This window comes from Anthonomus grandis, chromosome 15, assembly GCF_022605725.1.
Source record: "Anthonomus grandis grandis chromosome 15, icAntGran1.3, whole genome shotgun sequence".
NCBI classification, from domain to species: domain Eukaryota; kingdom Metazoa; phylum Arthropoda; class Insecta; order Coleoptera; family Curculionidae; genus Anthonomus; species Anthonomus grandis.
In genome coordinates this window covers 1,091,344-1,114,386 of record NC_065560.1, presented here as the reverse complement: position 1 = coordinate 1,114,386, position 23,043 = coordinate 1,091,344, and the positions used below count along the sequence as shown (strand labels likewise).

The window sequence follows — 23,043 nt, the reverse complement described above, 5'->3', positions numbered from 1 at the left end:
TTTTTAAGCAGTGGAGTCCTTGCATTGGGTCACTCACTCTAAAGTCCAATATCTTAAAAACTACTTGGACTATCTTTATAAAACAAAAAGCATGATATTCAGAAAAGTATTCAGTGTAAATAATGTTTAAGTTTTAAACCAGTTTTGAAAATATTTGGAGGAATATTCGCGTTTTTAAGCAGTGGAGTCCTTGCATTGGGTCACTCACTCTAAAGTCCAATATCTTAAAAACTACTTGGACTATCTTTATAAAACAAAAAGCATGATATTCAGAAAAGTATTCAGTGTAAATAATGTTTAAGTTTTAAATCAGTTTAGGAAATATTTGGAGGAATATTCGCGTTTTTAAGCAGTGGAGTCCTTGCATTGGGTCACTCACTCTAAAGTCCAATATCTTAAAAACTACTTGGACTATCTTTATGAAACAAAAAGCATGATATTCAGAAAAGTATTCAGTGTAGATAATGTTTAAGTTTTAAACCAGTTTAGGAAATATTTGGAGGAATATTCGCGTTTTTAAGCAGTGGAGTCCTTGCATTGGGTCACTCACTCTAAAGTCCAATATCTTAAAAACTACTTGGACTATCTTTATGAAACAAAAAGCATGATATTCAGAAAAGTATTCAGTGTAAATAATGTTTAAGTTTTAAACCAGTTTTGAAAATATTTGGAGGAATATTCATGTTTTTAAGCAGTGGAGTCCTTGCATTGGGTCACTCACTCTAAAGTCCAATATCTTAAAAACTACTTGGACTATCTATATGAAACAAAAAGCATGATATTCAGAAAAGTATTCAGTGTAAATAATGTTTAAGTTTTAAACCAGTTTAGGAAATATTTGGAGGAATATTCGCGTTTTTAAGCAGTGGAGTCCTTGCATTGGGTCACTCACTCTAAAGTCCAATATCTTAAAAACTACTTGGACTATCTTTATGAAACAAAAAGCATGATATTCAGAAAAGTATTCTGTGTAAATAATGTTTAAGTTTTAAACCAGTTTAGGAAATATTTGGAGGAATATTCGCGTTTTTAAGCAGTGGAGTCCTTGCATTGGGTCACTCACTCTAAAGTCCAATATCTTAAAAACTACTTGGACTATCTTTATGAAACAAAAAGCATGATATTCAGAAAAGTATTCAGTGTAAATAATGTTTAAGTTTTAAACCAGTTTTGAAAATATTTGGAGGAATATTCATGTTTTTAAGCAGTGGAGTCCTTGCATTGGGTCACTCACTCTAAAGTCCAATATCTTAAAAACTACTTGGACTATCTTTATGAAACAAAAAGCATGATATTCAGAAAAGTATTCTGTGTAAATAATGTTTAAGTTTTAAACCAGTTTAGGAAATATTTGGAGGAATATTCGCGTTTTTAAGCAGTGGAGTCCTTGCATTGGGTCACTCACTCTAAAGTCCAATATCTTAAAAACTACTTGGACTATCTTTATGAAACAAAAAGCATGATATTCAGAAAAGTATTCAGTGTAAATAATGTTTAAGTTTTAAACCAGTTTTGAAAATATTTGGAGGAATATTCATGTTTTTAAGCAGTGGAGTCCTTGCATTGGGTCACTCACTCTAAAGCCCAATATCTTAAAAACTACTTGGACTATCTATATGAAACAAAAAGCATGATATTCAGAAAAGTATTCAGTGTAAATAATGTTTAAGTTTTAAACCAGTTTAGGAAATATTTGGAGGAATATTCGCGTTTTTAAGCAGTGGAGTCCTTGCATTGGGTCACTCACTCTAAAGTCCAATATCTTAAAAACTACTTGGACTATCTATATGAAACAAAAAGCATGATATTCAGAAAAGTATTCAGTGTAAATAATGTTTAAGTTTTAAACCAGTTTTGAAAATATTTGGAGGAATATTCATGTTTTTAAGCAGTGGAGTCCTTGCATTGGGTCACTCACTCTAAAGTCCAATATCTTAAAAACTACTTGGACTATCTATATGAAACAAAAAGCATGATATTCAGAAAAGTATTCAGTGTAAATAATGTTTAAGTTTTAAACCAGTTTTGAAAATATTTGGAGGAATATTCGCGTTTTTAAGCAGTGGAGTCCTTGCATTGAGTCACTCACTCTAAAGTCCAATATCTTAAAAACTACTTGGACTATCTATATGAAACAAAAAGCATGATATTCAGAAAAGTATTCAGTGTAAATAATGTTTAAGTTTTAAACCAGTTTTGAAAATATTTGGAGGAATATTCGCGTTTTTAAGCAGTGGAGTCCTTGCATTGAGTCACTCACTCTAAAGTCCAATATCTTAAAAACTACTTGGACTATCTATATGAAACAAAAAGCATGATATTCAGAAAAGTATTCAGTGTAAATAATGTTTAAGTTTTAAACCAGTTTTGAAAATATTTGGAGGAATATTCGCGTTTTTAAGCAGTGGAGTCCTTGCATTGAGTCACTCACTCTAAAGTCCAATATCTTAAAAACTACTTGGACTATCTATATGAAACAAAAAGCATGATATTCAGAAAAGTATTCAGTGTAAATAATGTTTAAGTTTTAAACCAGTTTAGGAAATATTTGGAGGAATATTCGCGTTTTTAAGCAGTGGAGTCCTTGCATTGGGTCACTCACTCTAAAGTCCAATATCTTAAAAACTACTTGGACTATCTATATGAAACAAAAAGCATGATATTCAGAAAAGTATTCAGTGTAAATAATGTTTAAGTTTTAAACCAGTTTAGGAAATATTTGGAGGAATATTCGCGTTTTTAAGCAGTGGAGTCCTTGCATTGGGTCACTCACTCTAAAGTCCAATATCTTAAAAACTACTTGGACTATCTTTATGAAACAAAAAGCATGATATTCAGAAAAGTATTCTGTGTAAATAATGTTTAAGTTTTAAACCAGTTTAGGAAATATTTGGAGGAATATTCGCGTTTTTAAGCAGTGGAGTCCTTGCATTGGGTCACTCACTCTAAAGTCCAATATCTTAAAAACTACTTGGACTATCTTTATGAAACAAAAAGCATGATATTCAGAAAAGTATTCAGTGTAAATAATGTTTAAGTTTTAAACCAGTTTTGAAAATATTTGGAGGAATATTCGCGTTTTTAAGCAGTGGAGTCCTTGCATTGGGTCACTCACTCTAAAGTCCAATATCTTAAAAACTACTTGGACTATCTTTATGAAACAAAAAGCATGATATTCAGAAAAGTATTCTGTGTAAATAATGTTTAAGTTTTAAACCAGTTTAGGAAATATTTGGAGGAATATTCGCATTTTTAAGCAGTGGAGTCCTCGGACTGTGCTAATTTGTGATAATTGATCATGTGTTTAAACTGAATCCCAATAAATCATGTGTTTTATATTTTGGCCACGATTCCCTTTATAAGAAAAATTTAACATTTTGCTAAATAATATCGCGTTATCTGCCCCTGATTCCTGTAAGTGTTTAGGCCTAGTCATGGATTCTAAATTAAGATTTTCGATTGGTCTACTATCGATTGGATCCATACAAAGTACAAAAGTGTAAAATGAATGTATCAGACTTATTTATGACCTAAATAGAATTTGTATGTGCAAATTTTCTATCTGTTGTAACAGAATTTAAAGAAAAAGGCCGTGACGTACCAAAATATTGAGCATTGCACAAAGTTGCTGCTTTCATTCTGTGAAATGTCTTCCCGGAGTTCCTCAATAAGACAAGACATTTGAATTAATCGTCAAAATGTTCAAAGGACAATCTTTTTCGAGGCATCTCAACTATTAAAATTATGTTATATACTGTCCATTCTGTCCATTGGCTATTCTGCTCGCTTGGGTTTTTGTCGCTAGCCAGCTCCCCCTGCACCGTCTGGCGCTCTTCGAGCTTGGCGTTTTTGTTAGTAAGGGCTTTGATTTCGTTCATTCTTCCCTCGAGTTTACAATTTAAGTCCGAGATCAGCTCATTAAGAGAATGGTTTTCAGAGATCAACTCTTAGAGATTATCTCTTATAGCTTGATAGTTGTAATCTCTCAGTTAGCTGAGAGTTTTGAAGTTTAACCTCGTAGATCTCTTTTACATTACACTCAATCAGCAAGTCTCTTTCCCGAATTATCTCCTCGAGTTTGCGTACTCTTTCCTCGCTTTGCCTCAACTCCGCAGACTGGGGTAACAACGCTTTGCCAGCTCCCAGGTCGGGGTTTGGAGTGATTTTTAAGGTTTTGGACAATCTGGGGTCAGTTCGGGATTTTGTTTGGGGTTTTAGGAACTTTGAGGAGTCGTCCTGAGTCTTACCCCTCTAGTCTGCTTCTTGATCTACTGTAGTCCTCGCTTTTCGTGGACCTGTCCGTCTGGTATCCATCAGATATGTCCATTTTGTTCTCGTCCTCTTTTTTTATTCCGTCGTGGGTTTTGCCCCCCACTGACGATGGGGAATGGAGAAGACGTTTTTCTCCGCCGTTTGTTCTTGAGGCGTCTCTGGTTTGTGGATTGATGGGTGAATCACGCTGTGTGTGTAGCTATATCTGTGTAATTTTGGCTCTGTAAACTGCTGTACTGCTTCTGTGCCGAATAACTGCCACAATTAAACTGATCATTCATACTTGTTGTCTTTTATATGGCTTCAATCGAGTAGCGATTTCGGTTTAGGAAATAGGAAAAAAGTCACAGGGAGAGCCATATCTGGCGTGTCGCTCGTCATCTCCAAATTCGTACCGAAATACTGAATTAATTTGCGACAGTTCCTCAAGAACACTCGTTGGATTTTCAATAGAACTGAATCACCTTAGGGCTTAACCAACAGTTTTTGCACGAAAGTTTAGGATTACCCACAAAATTGGCAGGTATAGTCGTCTCAACTTGGCATCATTATGTCATAAACTAGTAATAACTTAGCGGTAAAAAAAAATAATCATATAGAAACTCAGGAGAGGAAGTAAGTTTCTTACACAAGAGTTGCGTTTTGGGTCTCAATGAAAATGTGACCTCTAATGTTAACTCCAAGGTCATCGTTCAAAACTTGAAAACTTTTGCCTAAAACTGATGAAAAAATAGTTTATTCTTGCAATGGAGTGGTAAAATGAGATAAAGACGGGTTTAGTTTATATATTCTCTCGTTATTTATAGAGTAAGAACGATAAGAATTAACGAAGACGACGTGGATTGTTTTCTGATCGATTACGGCAGCGAACTGGCCGTGCCGAAGACCGACATATTCGTACTGGCGAGGTTTTATGCGACATCTCAAGCGCAGGTACGACCGTCCGAAAGGTACAAAACATCCGATTTGAAATTAATTTTGTAGGCGTTCGTATGTCGTCTATTCGGCCTGGAAGGTTTGCAGGAAATGTCGAACAGTTCGAAGTCTTTTGCCGACAGTCTGTTGGATCGAGCCGTTGTTATAGAATTAGTTGAGACCGATACTAGTAAGTTTGAATCTGCTGTACATATGGTTCCATTTATAGAAGACTGTCATAACTCTTGAAAAAATTCTTGAAATTACAAAAAGTAATAGGTAGTACTTTGCTTGCTGGTATACAGGACATACATCAAAGGCTAGGTCTGGATCTAACGTTCTTAAATTTGTTTTTTACTGAGAGATATAGGTACAGGGTCTTTCTCCATATATAGTTAGGTGAAAAGTAAAGAAAAAAAATTGATATAATAAAACTTTTGGGGGTTGACTTAGGTTTTTGAAATCCGATGTCAATTTTTTTTTTCTTTTAATAATGACAAATTTTGACTGATTCAGAAGACTTTATCATTTTGCCGTTTTGTAAGATAGATAAATTAAGTAGACACTATAAAGCCTTAAGATTTAATATTTATTAATCGATATTTAGTTGTTTTTTTTCTTGACAAAAATACATTATTTTAATAACTGTTTCACTATAAATTAAATCCAAATAGTTATATGATCCCAACCATTATTAATACAATTTATATAATCTTTAATTTTTTGTATCGTACTAATTATCAATTGTCTATAATTGTGATTAATATAAGTTATCGATTTTGTTTTTTCTTATAGGCGCCATTTTTGATTTTTAATATCTTTGCAAAATTTCCTTTTTAATGATGTATCACAAGTAACATTTTGAATTTTTGAAAATAAACTTAATTTGCCACAGTGCATAAACTGACAAGACGATATTTAAACCGTCAATAAAGGTTATAAATACAAGAGAGACAGAAATACTACCAATGCAACACCGTAGTAGTACACACATTACTTTGAAGTTACACCCTTATTCTTTTGCAAAACACCTGTAAATATTTCAAAAGATACTAAATTAATCTACTTACTCAAAAAAAAAACTTAATGAGGTGGAACGACATGGAAAATTACCCCAAGTTTTTGGAATAAAATGAGAGTTTATTCTAAAGACCTGGAATATTATGAGAACGCTCGGAAAAACTAGAAAATGTTAAAAAATATTTTAAAAATTTCAGTAATTCTGAAATTTAAAATTGAAAAGAAAAACTTCAAAATTAAAAGAAAAAAAAATAAAGACATAAAAAATGACATCAAATAATCTAAAACTGAAATAAAACGATGGTCCATTCCAAATGCCTGAAAAATTACAAGAACAGTTGGAAAGGCTGGACAATTTTAAAAATCTCAAAGATTCTGGAATTAAAAACGAAAACTTATCCTAAACCTTTAAAATTGAAAGAAAGATTATTTAAAATACTTGAAAAACGATATTTTATTCCAAATGCCTGGAATAATATGAGAATGCTGGGAAAATCCGAAAAATGTTAAGATTTATTTAAAAAATTCAAAAACTGAAAAGAAAAACTTATTTTAAAAAGTTTATAAATACAATTTGATCGGTTCATATCACATTCTCAAGAAAATAAAAAAAGGGATAATAATGGTCTTTTAGCATCACCTGGATGCAGTTTTTCAGCTGAATGAATTTTAAATTTTCTTTTTTTAAGTTGCCTCCAAATACTTGTATGAAAGGCAAATAATATTTTGGGAAATATTCCGTGTAAATATCTCTAGGTTCACATTTACCTACAATGTATTTTTTATATGTATGTAGTGCAATAAGTACAAAAATCACATTAGGTAAGTTTTCGTTACTTTTCTCATCCATTCTGTCTCCATATTTACTTTTAGATTTATTAAAAGAACCAATAAAGTATGGCGCGGTTGCTGTCACTCTGGATACATCAACAAATACATTCCTGATGTTTTAATGGCATTTCTATCGTATTTAAAATAAATTCATATAAATCATACCTCGGTATTCTTCATTTGCAAAAACGGTAATTGTTTAAATTAGGTATTAGTAAAATATTTGACAGTTTGTACTAGAATACTAACAAAACATACAAAAATTTCTTTTTTGTATGTTAAAAAAAGTTTTTTCCAAAAATTCGGATTTTTACAAAAATTAAAATCCAATATAGTGCCCATAAGAAGAAACAGAGTTGATGATGGTCGGCAAAAGACGAAACGTCGTATTAGAAATCTAAAAACACCGTAGCGCGACAAAAATGGCAACGCAAAAATGCAAATTATTTTAAAATCTGATAAGAAATAAGCTCAGAAAAAAATTAAATCGATTTTTAAAAATTTCGGATTTTTTTTAAAAATATATTCATAATTTTTAAATTTTTTAAACGGCATATTGTTAAAAGCGAAAATTCTCAACTTTGCCCCAATTTCACCATTTTTGCATCACTTATAGATTCCGAGATCACCATGTTGACGGTCGAATTTGAAACACCCTGTATTTGAAATTAGAGAATTTCTCTCTTTTTAACTATAAAGTCATATACAGGGTGTTTTATAAGAAAAAACTCACCATCTGTCAAAATTTGACATCTATTAAAAATGTAGCTTAATATTAGATCGATATGTCATAAGAATATCTATTAAACCTGCACGCAATTTTCAAAATAAAAATTAGTGAACGTAAACGATCGGATCTTCAAGATTTTGTAAATTATGCAGGTTATGTAGATTGTTATAATAATATCTGACAGTAAAGTGCCATTTGGTGTTTGTATTTTTTTATTTGAAATTTATTTTTAGTGGCACATTTAAAATTTTTAAATACAACTTTAAAACAGAGAGATACAAAATCAACAATAAAATTTGAGAGTTTTAATTAAAATTAAAAATTAAATGGGAACATTTTAAATATACTTACAACAGAAAAATCAAAGCTCTTCGTTAAGTTGCAATAAACGGAATATCGTAGCTGTTTTCATTCAAGAGCTTTGATTTTTCTGTTGTAAGTATATTTAAATGTTCAATTTGAATTACAACACTCAAATTTTATTATTTAGTTTGTTTCTAGTATTATTGTTTAATAATCGTTTTTTGATCACTTTATACAGTGATACTGTTTTAACTTGTCTTTAAATGTTTTATTTTTTTATTTTGTAGTGCTCGAAAGAAGGCCTAATATAGGCCGAAACCTTGGTTGAAAAGCTTGGATTTTACTTGACTATTTATTCAACAACCCTAAAATGCCAGAGTTAAAAACGAAAATTGGTAAAAATAGATTTTTATATGGAGGAAAAAAGAGACAAGTTTTTAGTATCAAATTTTAAGAGTAGATCTTTCAACCACAATACTTTTAGGCCTTAAACCACCATAACACTATCGAATATGACTGGAATGCAGAAGAAACATTAATTTTTTAACCGTTACACTGACAATTTTTGAGTTATGCCGTTCTTCTATCAACGGAGCGAGTAATGTCTTTCCTATTTGGGTCACTTTTATGACCGTTTATTGAAAAACTAGCGGTTACTGCATTCCCAATTATTGACTTTTCCAGATACCGACGAGAATATTTTACCTGTTCTCATGTACGATCCGGAAACCGGAAATTCGATTAACGAAGAATTTTTAAACGCGTCCCACGCGGAAATTGCCTGGCCACAATTACAACCGGTAGCTTTAGTCTTTTTATTTATTTATTTATTTATTTATTCGTTTATTGAGTATTTCGTTAGGACGGTATAACGGAGGTGTACGTGTCAAATATCGAGTCGAATGGAGACGTTTACGTGCAAGTGCGGACCCAAGGATACGAGAGTCTGAAACGGTTACAGAAGCAAATTGAGGCTCAGATTGCGGAGAAAGCGCCCACGGAGATTTTGTATAAAATCACGAAGTCAAACAGCAAAGAAAAATTGTACTTTATCAAACACAACGGGTAAGAACTATTTAATTTAGTTGATTTTTCGCAGCAATTTACAAAGTGTTATTTTTTTTTGTTATAACAATTTCTATTCATATAATCCGTAATTTACAAAATTTAAGATGCAACGATGAAACCAAACGCAAAATGGAAGCCTAGGTCAAATAACGAACAAATTTAATTATGATTGATTCTATATAACAAGTAAATAAACTAATTAAAAGGAATAAGCCAATTTATATATATTTTTCGAATTTATATGTATTAAGTTAATTAATTAGGTAGGTAAAGAATTATTCCAGGCAGTTGAGGTATAAAAGTAATTAAAATCCCTAAAATTAAAAAAAAATCTACAGGTCAACTGCCTGTAATTGTAAAATAAATTTTTACTTAAACCTGCATTTAAATATTAATAAATTGATTATTTCAGGCTGTTTAAAGCTTAATCTAATTTAAAATGCCTCAACTATCTTGACTTGAAATGCACTTTTTATTTAAATGTCATTGAGTAATTAAGTAAAAATAAACAATTTGATGCTTATTACAATTATTTTTCAAATTAATTAATGTATGTACAATTATTTTATAATTCCATGCCTTTAATTTAAAATTATACGTTAACTACCTAGAATAGTTATTTAATTATTTTATATTAAATTTAATGTTCAAGTTAAAATATTTTACAATTTCCGGCACTTTAATTAAAATCTTGCATCAACTGCCTGGAATAATTAATTAACTCATTTATAGTTTATATTGTTAAAATTGTTTCACAATTCCAGGCAGTTGAACTGTATCTTCTTTTTTAATTTCAGATGTTTTAATTAAAATCATTCATCAACTACCTGAAGTAACATTTGAGTTAATCTTATTTCATAATTTCAGGGCATATGAGCTATTCTAATTAAAATCAAAACGGTAATTTTTAATTAATTAATTTCAATCAAGAGTTTAGGTGAGATTGATGAGGAAAGCAGTGCTGATTAGGGAAAATCAATTAACACTCACGAGTTTTAATTAATTAGTTAGGCAATGAATTATTCCAGGCAGTTGAGGAGTATAGGTCAACTGCCTGAATTTGTAAAATAAGTTTTTAATTAAACCTCAATTAAAAAATTAATTAATTATTCCAAACTGCTAAAGATTAATTTAATTTAAAATGCCTCAACTGCCTGGAATTTTAAATTCAGGTAATTAACCCAACCCCCAGGTAAGTAATTAATTAAAATTTGATGTTTATTACAATTATTTTTTAAGTTAATTAATGTACGTACAATTATTTTATATTTAATGTCCAAGTTAAAATATTTTATAATTTCAGGCATTTTAATAATTAAAATCAACTGTCTGGACTAATTAATTAACTTATTTATAGTTTATATTGTCAAAATTATTTTACAATTCCAGGCAGTTGAACTATTTTATTTTCAATTTCTGACACTTTCATAAAATCATTCATTAACTGCCTGAAATAATAAATTAATTAATTTATGAGTAACGTTTCAGTTAAAATTAGTTTATAATTTTAGGTACCATTTAATTAAAACCTTATATTAATAACCTAGAAAATTTAATTAATAACATTGAATTAACTAATTTATTGTTAGTGTTGAAATAATCTTGTAATTCTAGGCAGTTGAGCTGTAGATTTTCCTAAATTTCAGGCGCTTTAATTAAAATCAACTGTCTGAAATAATTAATTAATGAATGTATAGTTAACATTTAATTCAAATTATTTTGCAATTCCAGGTAGTTGAGCAGTAAATGTCTTAAAATTTCAAACACTTTAATTAAAATCTTGCATCAACTGCCTGGAATAATTAATTAACTCATTTATAGTTTATATTGTTAAAATTGTTTCACAATTCCGGGCAGTCGAACTGTAATTTTTTTTCAATTTCAAACATTTTAATTAAAATTCTTCCTGAAATATAAATTCATCGATGACGTTTAAGTTAAAAATTATTTTACACTTTCAGGTATATAAGGTTACTGAGATAGTTTTGATTTATTAACAGGCAGTTTAATTAAAATCAACTGTCTGAAATAATTAATTAATGAATGTATAGTTAACATTTAATTCTAATTATTTTGCAATTCCAGGTAGTTGAGTTGTATATGTCTCAAAATTTCTCTTTAATTAAAATCTTGCATCAACTGCCTGGAATAATTAATTAACTCATTTATTGTTTATATTGTTAAAATTGTTTCACAATTTCAGGCATTCGAACTGTAATTTTTTTTTCAATTTCAAACATTTTAATTAAAATTCTTCCTGAAATATAAATTCATCAATGACGTCTAAGTTAAAAATTATTTTACATTTTCAGGTATATAAGGTTACTGATATATCCTTGTCTGGACTAATTAATTAATGAATTTACAGTTAAGATTTAATTCAAATTATTTTGCAATTCCAGGTAGTTGAGCTGTAAATGTCTCAAAATTTGAAACACTTTAATTCAAATCTTGCATCAACTGCCTGGAATAATTAATTAACTTATTTATTGTTTATATTGTCAAAATTATTTTACAATTCCAGGCAGTCGAACTATTTTATTTTCAATTTCTGACACTTTTATTAAAATCATTCATTAACTGCCCGAAATATTAAATTAATTAATTTATGAGTAACGTTTCAGTTAAAATTAGTTTTTAATTTTAGGTTCTTTGGTTTAGGTACAATTTAATTAAAACCTTATATCAATAACCTGGAAAATTTAATTAGTAACAATAAATTAACTAATTTATTGTTAGTGTTAAAGTAATTTTGTAATTCTAGGCAGTTGAGTTGTAGATTTTCCTAAATTTCAGGCACTTTAATTAAAATCAACTGTCTGAAATAATTAATTAATGAATGTATAGTTAACATTTAATTCAAATTATTTTGCAATTCCAGGTAGTTGAGCAGTAAATGTCTCAACATTTCAAACACTTTAATTAAAATCTTGCATCAACTGCCTGGAATAATTAATTAACTGATTTATAGTTTATATTGTTAAAATTGTTTCACAATTCCGGGCAGTTGAACTGTAGTTTTTATTTTCAATTTCAGACATATTAATTAAAACCATTCATTAACTGCCCGAAATAATAAATTAATTAATTTATGAGTAACGTTGGAGTTAAAATTAGTTTATAATTTTAGGTACCATTTAATGAAAACCTTACATCAATTACCTGGAAAATTTAATTAATTTATTTATTGTTAGTGTTTAAGTTAAAATAATGTTGTAATTCTAGACAGTTGACCTGTAAATTGTCCTAAATTAAAACTATGACTTAACTGGGTTAAATTTATGACAAGAAAAGCACATTCAAAACTACCACTATGTCTATAAATCTTAATTAGAAAAGGTAACAAGGGGCTTAGATTGGTTGATTTGATAGTCTTGAGCTTGTAAAATGTTTATAAATGGCAGATCTAAACATTTGACAATATAGCAATTATACAGTTATCTTCCTTTATCTTTTTATATCGTTCTTTTGTTAAGATAACTTGAACACATTGAATAAAAAAAAAACAGGCCCTGGAAGTTCAAATGTTCTCTCGACATTCAAAACTCCGTCAATACATTTTGATCCTTATTCCAATATACACTATATACGGTCGTCAATATAAAACGATCGAATATTTGCTACACATCCTTTTTTTCACTCACTGATATACAAAAAAAAAGTGAGACGTATATTATATCCAGGGGGGAATTGAGGAGGCTTTGGATTAATAAACTTAGCGACGGAGTTTGAAATATTACCGTCTCGATCGGCCTTGTTTGGCGATTGCCTTAAAACACAACGCGTCGTGACTTTGGTATTAAAGCACCAAAAGAGGATTTGAGACGACTGACTGAAATTTTTCTTTCTAGAAACTGGTATAGGGCAAAGTTGATCGACTGGTCGCCAGACGGCGAGTTCGCTCAGATCTACTTTATCGACGAAGGACACGCGTCCGTAATCCGGATTTCGAGCGAAATTCTTTATCCGCTTGAAATATTGAACGACGCGTTTAATAACTATCCGTACCAAGCACTCAGGGTACATCATAATTAATTTAATTTAATTAATTTACACTACTGTGTAATGTTTTAGACGAGGATGGCTTTGGAAAAAATCCCCGAGAATTTTAAAGAGTTGGCGAACAAGGAGCTGCCGAGAGACAGTCCGATTCTTTTAAAAGTCGTCAACACTATCGAAGACGCCGTTCCGGTCGTTAAAATGTACAAAAGGAATCAGGAGGGCGGTTTGTATTGCATCAATGAATCTATCGAGGTACAGTTGGAGTTGAGGTAAGATTTCCAGTTAATTTTATAAAAGAAAATTAACATATTGGTGTATTTTAGTTCAAAAGAGGACCATTTAAAACTGAAACTAAGCAATCACGCTAATTCAGGTAAGTCTTCAATGTAAATGAGTTTGATCTGCAAAAAAATCGCACTTTATACAAGGTTTGTCAAAGGAACTGTTTGTATTCTCCCTTGCATTCGTGACCCTCAAATTAGAGAGAAATCCTAAATAACTTTTTTTTTAATTTTGAATCCAGGGCAGTTTGTTTCATAAAAATATTTTGAGTAGTTTTTGAGAAAATTGAGTTTAAATGACGAAAAGTCGTTTTAAGGGATCTCACGGTTTAACTCCAGATAACTTGGTAGCTTTGGGTTGGACGATTTTGGAGCTAAAACAACATTTTCAGAGAATTTAATTCTGAATCCAGGGAAGTTTGTTTCATTAAAATATTTTGAGTAGTTTTTGAGAAAATTGAATTTAAATGACAAAAAGTCCATTTAAGGGACCTTAGGGTCTACTAAATGGTTTAATTCTGGATAACTTGGTGTAGTTGTTCGCTTTTAGACCTAAAACTAGAGTTTGTCTAGCTAAGGAAAGGTACACCATCTGTTTCAAAGCTGCGCCAAGTTTTGTCCCCTAATAACGCGCGATTAGCGACAGTAGCGCGCCTTTTTTTAATTTTAATTTTAGAGCACAGAACACAAATATAAGAATTAACGCAACGGCACTGTTTATACGCAAATCGGGGCGATCGATACCGTTGCTTTGGCAGCGGCGTAAACAAATTTACTGCGCAACCGAGCCGAATAACACGTGTTGTACCTTTCCTTAGCTAGACAAAGTCTACATTTGCAGAGAATTTAATTTTGAATCCAGAGCAATTAGTTTCGTTAAAATTTTTGAGAAAATCGTATTTAAATGACAAAAAGTACGTTTAAAGACCCTCTGGATCAATCTAACATTAATTTTTTTTTTCATGATTAGCTGGCAGGTGGTTTTTGTTTCGTGGCGAATATTTTGCGCCAGGGATGTTGATTTATTAATGTAGAATTTAGATTCGTTCAGATAATTTATACAGGAAAAAGTCAATCGGACTCAAATCAGGACCGCCCGGGGGCCAGTTTATGGCATCATCTCTTCTGGAGATTAATTTGGCTGGACCAATTTCATGAATTTGTAACAAAGACGCATTGGATCCCATACCACTGGAACCATGTTGTTTGATTTATAGCCAGGAAGTTTTTGTAGTTCAGTCAACAAAAATTCATCTAACATCCTCACTTAACGTTCTGAGTTCACAGTAAGAACACATCACTTTTCCGATCGCATTTTCATATTCTGCCAACGCTAAGCTCGTTCGGCTTGATTCGTTTTAGCGTAGGCAATAAATACAGGCGGAACCAGCACGTTGGCATTTTACATAACGAACAAAAATTTATTATCTCGGTAATTCAAAAATATTTCGAAAACTTCCACGAATACGTATATAATAATTTTTAATTACGCATCTTTTAGCATTAAAATATATAATACAGTGTAACTTATAAGGCAAATATGGAATATTTTTGGATTATTCAATAACGAATTTGTTACTTACTTTATGCATACTAGGTACGTTTTAAAGTTTTTTATAAACTGTGTTTTACATAAAACTTCAAGTTTTGCGCAGGAATATATTTTATAATACACCTAATATACGCTAAAAAGATTGAGTTACATATCTATAAAAGTATTAACTTAGATCTTTAGTTTTCTACATAAACATATTTTAAGCCTTACATAAGTTGAACTAAATAATACAGACTATGTAGACAAGGCAAGACATTATAGTATAGGAATTTTTACTGCGATATTTTAGCTCATATTTTAATTTAAAAAAAAAATAACAGAACCATAAAATGCTTTATTTTTTAAATTTATTTCCACCTAAACCGATATTGCTCGCAACACATTTCTGAAGAGCATGAGGGGCTTTTTTTTTGTCCAAAGTTTCTACTTTTCTTCCTGCTGTTAAGTTTCTACGTCCGGTCATTGCGGATTTCCTTCGGGACACGGATGTTGGTTGGACTGACATTTTTTTACCCTTACGTAAAATATGTGTTTTACGTTTCGGAAGGGCACCTTTATATTTAAATGAAGTGTAGAGACCAGACATTAGAGCTGTAAAACTATGGGCATGCGTTTCAGCATTACTCAAAAATGCATTAACAGCAGGATAAAAACCAGTCGGATCGTCTTCTAAATGATGCATTATTCGATTGCTGAATATTTCCCACTTTTGTCTAAGATGTTCGAGATCCTCATTTGATGGTGTATTTATTTGAATTCTGGAGTTTTCTAGTATGTTTTCACTGTCAATTTCTTCTAATGTTTTATTATTTGTTTCTGTATGTGAGGTCTTATGAGTACTAGTTTGTTCAATATCAGATAATTTGAACGGGGCAAATGTTTCTGCCAACGGTTTTGTGCCAGTTGCAATTTCATATATTTGTTTTCTAGTAGCAAGTGTCAAAGTATTTACAACATCCACTATATGAAATTGTTTTATTATAGCCAATTGGTGCTTACACAGTTTTCCTGAGCATCCTTGCGGTCAAGAACAAATACCAGATACCATATCAACAAAGTAGGTTTCTGATGAATCTGAACTACTTCTGACGTGGTATTTGCTACTAGAAAGCTGTTCTATTTTATCTAAAGAAACATTTTTCTCATCTGGATAATAACGACGTAAGGCAGTTTTCCTTTCCCTATTTAAAACAATATCCAATAGTTTTTGTTTGTAATAAGACTCAAAATTGACAATAACAAAATCAGTTAACTGGTTTAAATTAAATGCCTTAGTTCTTTCCAGTGAATCCTTTTGATTTTGTTATCTGCCAAATAATATTTGTTAATATAATTTAAGAATTGTGGATATTTACATTGCTCAAACATTATTTTTTTATTTAATTCAACGTCTTCTTCACTTTTAGATCCCAAAATATTTTTGAACATTTTATATATAAACTGCCTATCTGTCTTCTGAATATGATTATTTGCTGCTCCTAACCATTTTCAAACTGCTTTTAAAACATGAAAAGAACAAAGCAGCAGTTCTGATTTAGGCCAATGCTTCTTTAGCACGTCTCTCAGTTAGATCATCGTCAGTCAGTATTACATTTGGAAAAATTTTCACGGGCATAATTTCTATTAAGGTGGAAACTGCTAAATCAAATAATTCCTCTTTCTGCGAACTAGAAATAACACACCCTACTGGAATACCTCTTGCCGGAGATACAGTTGCAAAAAAATAAACCTTATGATTTTGCACGTCACAGTTGCCAGTTGCATCCACGAATAATATTTCGGACGACTAAATAAGATTATATGCAGCTCTTTGCATAATAGGTGTACACAAACAAACGGCATAGTGATTCCCAGATCTTAATATTTTAGACATGGTTGACTTATTATTATCTAAATTGCGCTCTGATGTATCTAGCATTCCTTCACCAGTACGTTCACCATAATTGTCTTTGAAATGCTTAGCCCACAAATTTGAAAAATCTGATTTAGTTGGACAAACGTATCTATCTAAAACATAACGTTCATATTCATCGCCTAGTTCTTCCATTTTGATAGCGATAAATGTGTGGTACGCAGATGCTGCTGAATGCCCCTTTTCAGAAGAGCTTCTCCGCTACTTATAGTGTGGTTGTGATCAAAGTTAAGTGTAATGATAAATGGCCAAAATTTTATATCCTCTGAATTTTGTGGTCTAGGCTTTTCAAGAACTACTTTAATTTTCGCAGGACATTTGATGTTACGAGACTTCTTCGTGGAGCGAAATTGTTTTACGTTGAAGTGACAGTGGTAGTATTTTCTTAAAATATTTTTTCTCGATTTTGCAACTGGTGTTTTTACAGCGGTGGTGCATCGCCAAGTAACTTTTGTTACCTCAATAAATTTGGTCACCCATTCCTGTAAAGAAATATCACCTACTACACTGCACCGCAAAAATAACAGGACACTCAACATTTTTTCAGAAGATACAATACAAACATGACCTAGTTTAAGTACTCATAACTCCTTTAATAATTAAGTTATTGAGTCGTTTGAAAAAGAAAATTATTGAAAAAAATTGCTGGCTATAACTTTAATTTCTGTGGTCCTTTGGTGTTGGACAGTATTTTCTACAGGATGCTTAACATCTTTCGTAGTTGAATTCTTATGGACTCGCTTGCTCCAAAAAATTTAATCGCCGTGTAGAAAATACTGTCGTCGCCAAAGGATCACAGAGATCATGAAATTATAGTCAGTCATTGATCGATTCAATAGCTTAATTTTTTAAGGTGTTATGGGTATTTAAACTAGGTCATGATCGTTTTGTGTCTTATAGAAAAAATTTGGGTGTCCGGTTAATTTTGCGGTGCAGTGTATATTTTCTTTGCATTAAAAAACCTAAAAAATAGTTGTCAACTTCCATTCCAAAATGCAACTATAGATTTATATCTAAACCACTAACATCAAAACAGTGTGATGTTTATGATTCAAAAATATATTTTTTTTTTGAATTTTTAGTAACAAAATGATAATCTATAATCTAATAATTCTAAAAATGACTCTGTGTAAGGTACAGTGTAATTTTTTATATTTTCCTATAACCTTTGGGGTTTTTATTTAATAAAATATTAATGAATATTTAAGTCAAAAATTTCTGGGTTTCTTTTATAATTATCAGATAATTTTATTTATAAATAAAATAAGCATCATAAAAACTAAACTAATAAATATTATTTATTAAAGCATTGGCTATTTTTAAAGGAAAATAGCTTGGAAGTAGCACAACTAGATATAGAAAAACTGAGAGGTATATATTAACTGAAACAAGCGGAAAGTATAACCAAAAAAAAAATGATGAATTCAGTAAAATGATACTATAAATGGATCCGCCAATTAGACGGTCTCAATGTGAATACTATGATATAATATGCAGAAACTTACTATAGAATTACCACCGTCTAATAATCTAAAGATATTCCAATTATTATTATAATATTATTAGAATATATTTAGACAGTGAAACTACTATAGGTAACACCCCAGCTCAAGCGCGCCAAGTGATTAACTGGTTAAATTGAAAATCAAAAACGCGCGAAATGAGTAATTTATAGGTTAGAACAAAAATTAAAGATAATAAACACACTTACTTCAACCTCTTCGACTGTACTTATATCTATTCTAAACTCGTTGGGATTCTCGTCAAAATAATTATAATTAACTGGCCTTTTGTCAGACATTATATTAATTTTATAATACCCTGAATGACCTGAATGAAAGCGATAAACTGAATGGACGAGGATACAATTTAACACAAGCAAGCGAACAAATCTACTGACTTTTGTTATTTTATAATGTGCCAACGTTTCAATTCCGTGTACATATTTTGCCTACGCTAGAACAACCGATGCAACGAATCAAGCCGAACGAGCTTAGCGTTGGCAGATTATGAATATGCTTTCCGATCTTTGTACACGCTCTACTGCTTCGCATTATTGTGTCTATTTATGCTGCACTACAGCTAAACCATAACATTATAGAAGTATGCCTTACAGAAGTCACAAATAAGTGTAGAGCAATGTTCTAGTATCCATATGGTTCTTTTTATCAGATTTAAAAGGGCCCGAGTGGTATTCTTTTATCCTTCAAATCAAATAAGCAGTAAAAGTCGATGGGAAGTCTACCGTCAGTTCACTTTTAAAGTTTCATTTGTCAAAAACAATAATTTTCCAAGTTCTAAACTATGTAACTTTAATGCGTCATTTTACGCGTCTCAGTTATTAATTTCATGTTTCTGAAAGTATTGTGTACACATTTAGAGCGTAGCAGCTTAAAAAGTGAGCTTAAGTTATCAAAAAGTCAAAGATGTCTGCATTAATTCCCCTTTGACTTTTAGTTGGGACACAATATAGCAATTAAATACAAAAGAAAATCATCCTTATAATTATCATTTCTAGGGATTATTTTATTACGTTTCAGATAAAGTTCCGTCTACCGGTCTACTAAAGTGTCCCCCTTTGCCTGAAGTCGGAGGAGGTAAAAACACTTTTGTCTAGTCATATATTCTTTCATTCTTTCAAATTTTTTAAGGTTTTTACAAATTGATTGTGCCAGTAGCGATACACCCGCACAATTTTTTCGTGCAACCGTACGATTCTAATGAGCAATTGTACGAGTTGATGGAGCGACTGCAAGCGCGTTACGAGAAACTAGAATATGGGACTTTAAAGGTCGAGAACGTTTTACCGGGGAGTATTTACGCTGCAAAGTACGAAGACGGCTGTTGGTACAGGTACACGCATTACTATGACTCAATCTAAATATATCTGGGTTAATTTTTTTGTTTGTTTGTTGGTGTAGACCAAAAAGAAACTGCAAATATGACTTTAATTTCCTACCTACCTTCCTATCTACTTATCTTTAGTCAATTGTGTATTAATTTAATCTTGCATCGATGATATTTTCATAACTTACCTGTTAATAAAAACGATATTATTTATAGGTATTTTTCAAAATTCAGCATATGATAATAAAATGAATTTGCACAATATTTTAGCCAGTCACTGAATAATTACAACTGGATTTTAACTTTTACTAATTATAATAATTGTGTTGTCCTTTGAATTTGTTACTGTTAGACAATAAAAAATTGAATAATAAATCCGTATGCAGTGTGCAGCATTTAACATAACTGACTTGAAAAGGAAATAACTGGATCATGGATCTATGCCACTTTAGACCTCTAATTATTATCTAAAAATGAATTTTTTCTAGGAAGGGCTTCAGACTTGAATAGGGTCACGATAGTGATCAAGATAGGGTATAAGGTCATGAATACACACTAGTTCTAAATCACTTTATACATCCTAAGGCAAATATTAAGAGAAATAAGATGAATTACACTGTACAATAAGTAAAATTTACTCCCAACTGTATTGGCCATTCTTTACCAATTGGAGATATCTACAAAGTTTGTGACTTATTTTAAAGTTTTTATGCAAAATATCAGTTAATATTGTCACATTTTTATTCCTGATGTAGTATTTTTGTTACGGCCAAAATTCATTTTCTAATTCATCAATACAAAGTTTGTTCTTGTTATTTTTAGTTTTTTACCTTGTTAAAAGTTGTATGGTCAATATTAATTAATTAATATATATTATTAAAAGTTCTCATCATCAATTTTCCTCCGCATGTTATGTAAATATTTTCAATAAATGTGACTTCTAATGGGGTTTCTTGTTTCTTTATATTGTTACTTCTGTTTCCTTTCTAGAAAATGTTGATGCTTTTCCAGGTGATTGTAACTAGTACCAATTTAAAAAATGTGTTAGGTCTTCTTGTCCTTACAATGATAATTAATGGTTGTCTTGCAACATTGAATAGAAAAAAAAAATTTACTCGACTAATAAGGTCAACCTTGATGCTAAAAAGTTATCTTTATCTATTAATCGAGACACTAACTCTTGGTTGGTTGTATCTGGTAAATTGCTAACATTCTGGAAGTAGGTAGTTTTGAATGTCATCGGCATAACTAAACCAATAAAAGCGTCAAAATATGCAGGTTCTTACTGTATTTTTTGTTTTAGGATTAGCGTAATTAAAGTAATCAATTCAGCTTCTTCGGTGTCAGTATTTTACTGTGATTTTGGAAACTACCAAACTCTTCCGGTGAAGTACTTGGTACCCTTGGATAAGGAGTTCATGGAGTTGCCGTATCAGGCGCTAAAAGCGAAACTAGCAGGTACATTATTTTCATGTTTCATTTACAGTGATTAAGTTTTGATCCTATAGGCATTAAACCGAAACAAAACAAATGGACGGTGGAGGACTGTGATTTCTTCAAAAAGTACGTCGAAAAGAAAACCTTTTTCGGAACGTTGATCAGCATGGAGAAGGATTACCTGTACGAGTCCGATAAAGTGTTAAAATTGGCACTTTGCGACACTTCGTCGCAAGAGGACGTTGATGTTGCAAAAGAACTGATCGATCAAGGGATCGCCGTTAAGGACGATTAAAAAAAATTATAATTTTGACTGGTTATTGTGACGTGATTGACATATTTTAAATAGTTGCGATTAAGTGTCTTTGAAAGTTGAAATTATGACGGTTAAAGTCGCGATCTGTGTGCCATATTTACTAGTTTATTGAGTGCTGGGTACGGCAACTTTGTTTTAATAGCAAACTTTGATTTTTTTTCTAAATTATTTTACTCGATACGTTTGACTCAACGATGCCTTAACCTGTTAATACGTTTCTTGCAAAGTGGAGGTCACAACCTCCTTCTTCAATTCTCAAATTTATGTCCGGCCAGTGATTGTTCGAGTTTGGTAAGAAAAAGTCGCACAGGGTCAAATCTGGCGACCGTTTTCATGTAATCGATGCAACTCGCACCTTCTCCTTCGTCTTCTTTTAAGCAAAGTCCACCGTTTCATCGAATTTTTTATCTCTGAAGTGTGTACCAGTGATTATATTATTACTATTGCTTATCTGCCGAAGTCGGCTAAGAAATGGCGGAATTGTTCAGTGTTGAAATAGCGAAGATCCTGATGATTTACATATATTTACAAACTGGTCAAATTGCCACCACTTTTTTATATATTCTTCATACAAAGTGTAACAAATTTAAAGTTATTGCCAATTATTGCAACTATTTGAAATGTGGCGCGCGTCATGATTTATTGAAACGTTTATTTTAATCATAATGATTATATTTACAAACCAATATAATAGGGTGGTTTAATTTGATGGCAGAATTGTGTAAATCCTAGTGGACAATTTTTTTTACCCACGTTACTTATTTTTTAACGTTTGATTTATACAATTCGCCCAATATACTTTGTAAGCTTGCAATAATAAATGGTATGATTAGTTGCCCAAGGTAACGCAATATTCATTTAATCAATTGTTATTTATTATCTGCTCGTTGATTATACTTAAAATAAGTATTATGTATAGATGTTCCCGTTTTGTAGTATTTGTTGTTACAGATAAATTATATTACATAGCAACTGTTTAATATTAGTGTATCGTTACTAGGTCAGAATGGGCCCTCTTTTTTGTTTTCATAATCTTTAATGTTCGGTTTTATTTATTCCTTTTCATAATAAAATCATTAAAATATTGATTCTAGTTTTATTTAACCCTTTTTCATTGTTTAACACCGGCACGTGGTGAATAAGCTGAGAAGATCCTGGTCCATTGCACAAAACAATGGCCTTCAAAAAGCCAGATGGTATCTACACTTCAAACATATGGTGCGAACCTATAGAAACAGTCCCAATAAATTACCCCAAGCCTGGGAAATGACTAAAACCACTGAATTTGATTGAATTGGGCAATAACAAGTACACAGCGGACAAGAGAAAATTCTTCCTCACCTGGGTAGAATTGCAAGAACAAGTTTACCGTTATACCGAAAAGGATTGGTATCCTGATAAATCTTTTACACCTATCAGTTTTGCTTCTGTTATAATAAAAACAGTGGAAAAGATTGACGACAAGACATTCGTCAACAAAATTGTTTTCTCACACTTCTTGGGGTATTTGTAGAATATGAGAGATTGACCCACATGTTGGGCGCCAAAGTCAGT

At 31.3% G+C, this 23,043-nt stretch overlaps 1 protein-coding gene across 3 annotated transcripts in view; it reads left to right on the top strand.

The window, feature by feature from the left end:
- LOC126745058 (tudor domain-containing protein 7B) overlaps positions 1 to 22,575 on the top strand; it is a 42,837-nt gene extending 20,262 nt beyond the window's left edge. For all 3 annotated transcript variants that reach the window (XM_050452742.1, XM_050452740.1, XM_050452741.1), the window contains exons 13-23: positions 5,079 to 5,205; positions 5,257 to 5,377; positions 8,756 to 8,871; positions 8,934 to 9,136; positions 12,991 to 13,159; positions 13,214 to 13,410; positions 13,465 to 13,514; positions 19,430 to 19,486; positions 19,541 to 19,742; positions 21,040 to 21,194; positions 21,245 to 22,575. In XM_050452742.1, coding sequence (XP_050308699.1) covers positions 5,079 to 5,205; positions 5,257 to 5,377; positions 8,756 to 8,871; positions 8,934 to 9,136; positions 12,991 to 13,159; positions 13,214 to 13,410; positions 13,465 to 13,514; positions 19,430 to 19,486; positions 19,541 to 19,742; positions 21,040 to 21,194; positions 21,245 to 21,468 — 1,621 coding nt within the window. In that variant the 3' untranslated portion in view covers positions 21,469 to 22,575. The remainder of the gene's footprint in view (positions 1 to 5,078; positions 5,206 to 5,256; positions 5,378 to 8,755; positions 8,872 to 8,933; positions 9,137 to 12,990; positions 13,160 to 13,213; positions 13,411 to 13,464; positions 13,515 to 19,429; positions 19,487 to 19,540; positions 19,743 to 21,039; positions 21,195 to 21,244) is intronic.
- Positions 22,576 to 23,043: the final 468 nt, after the last annotated feature.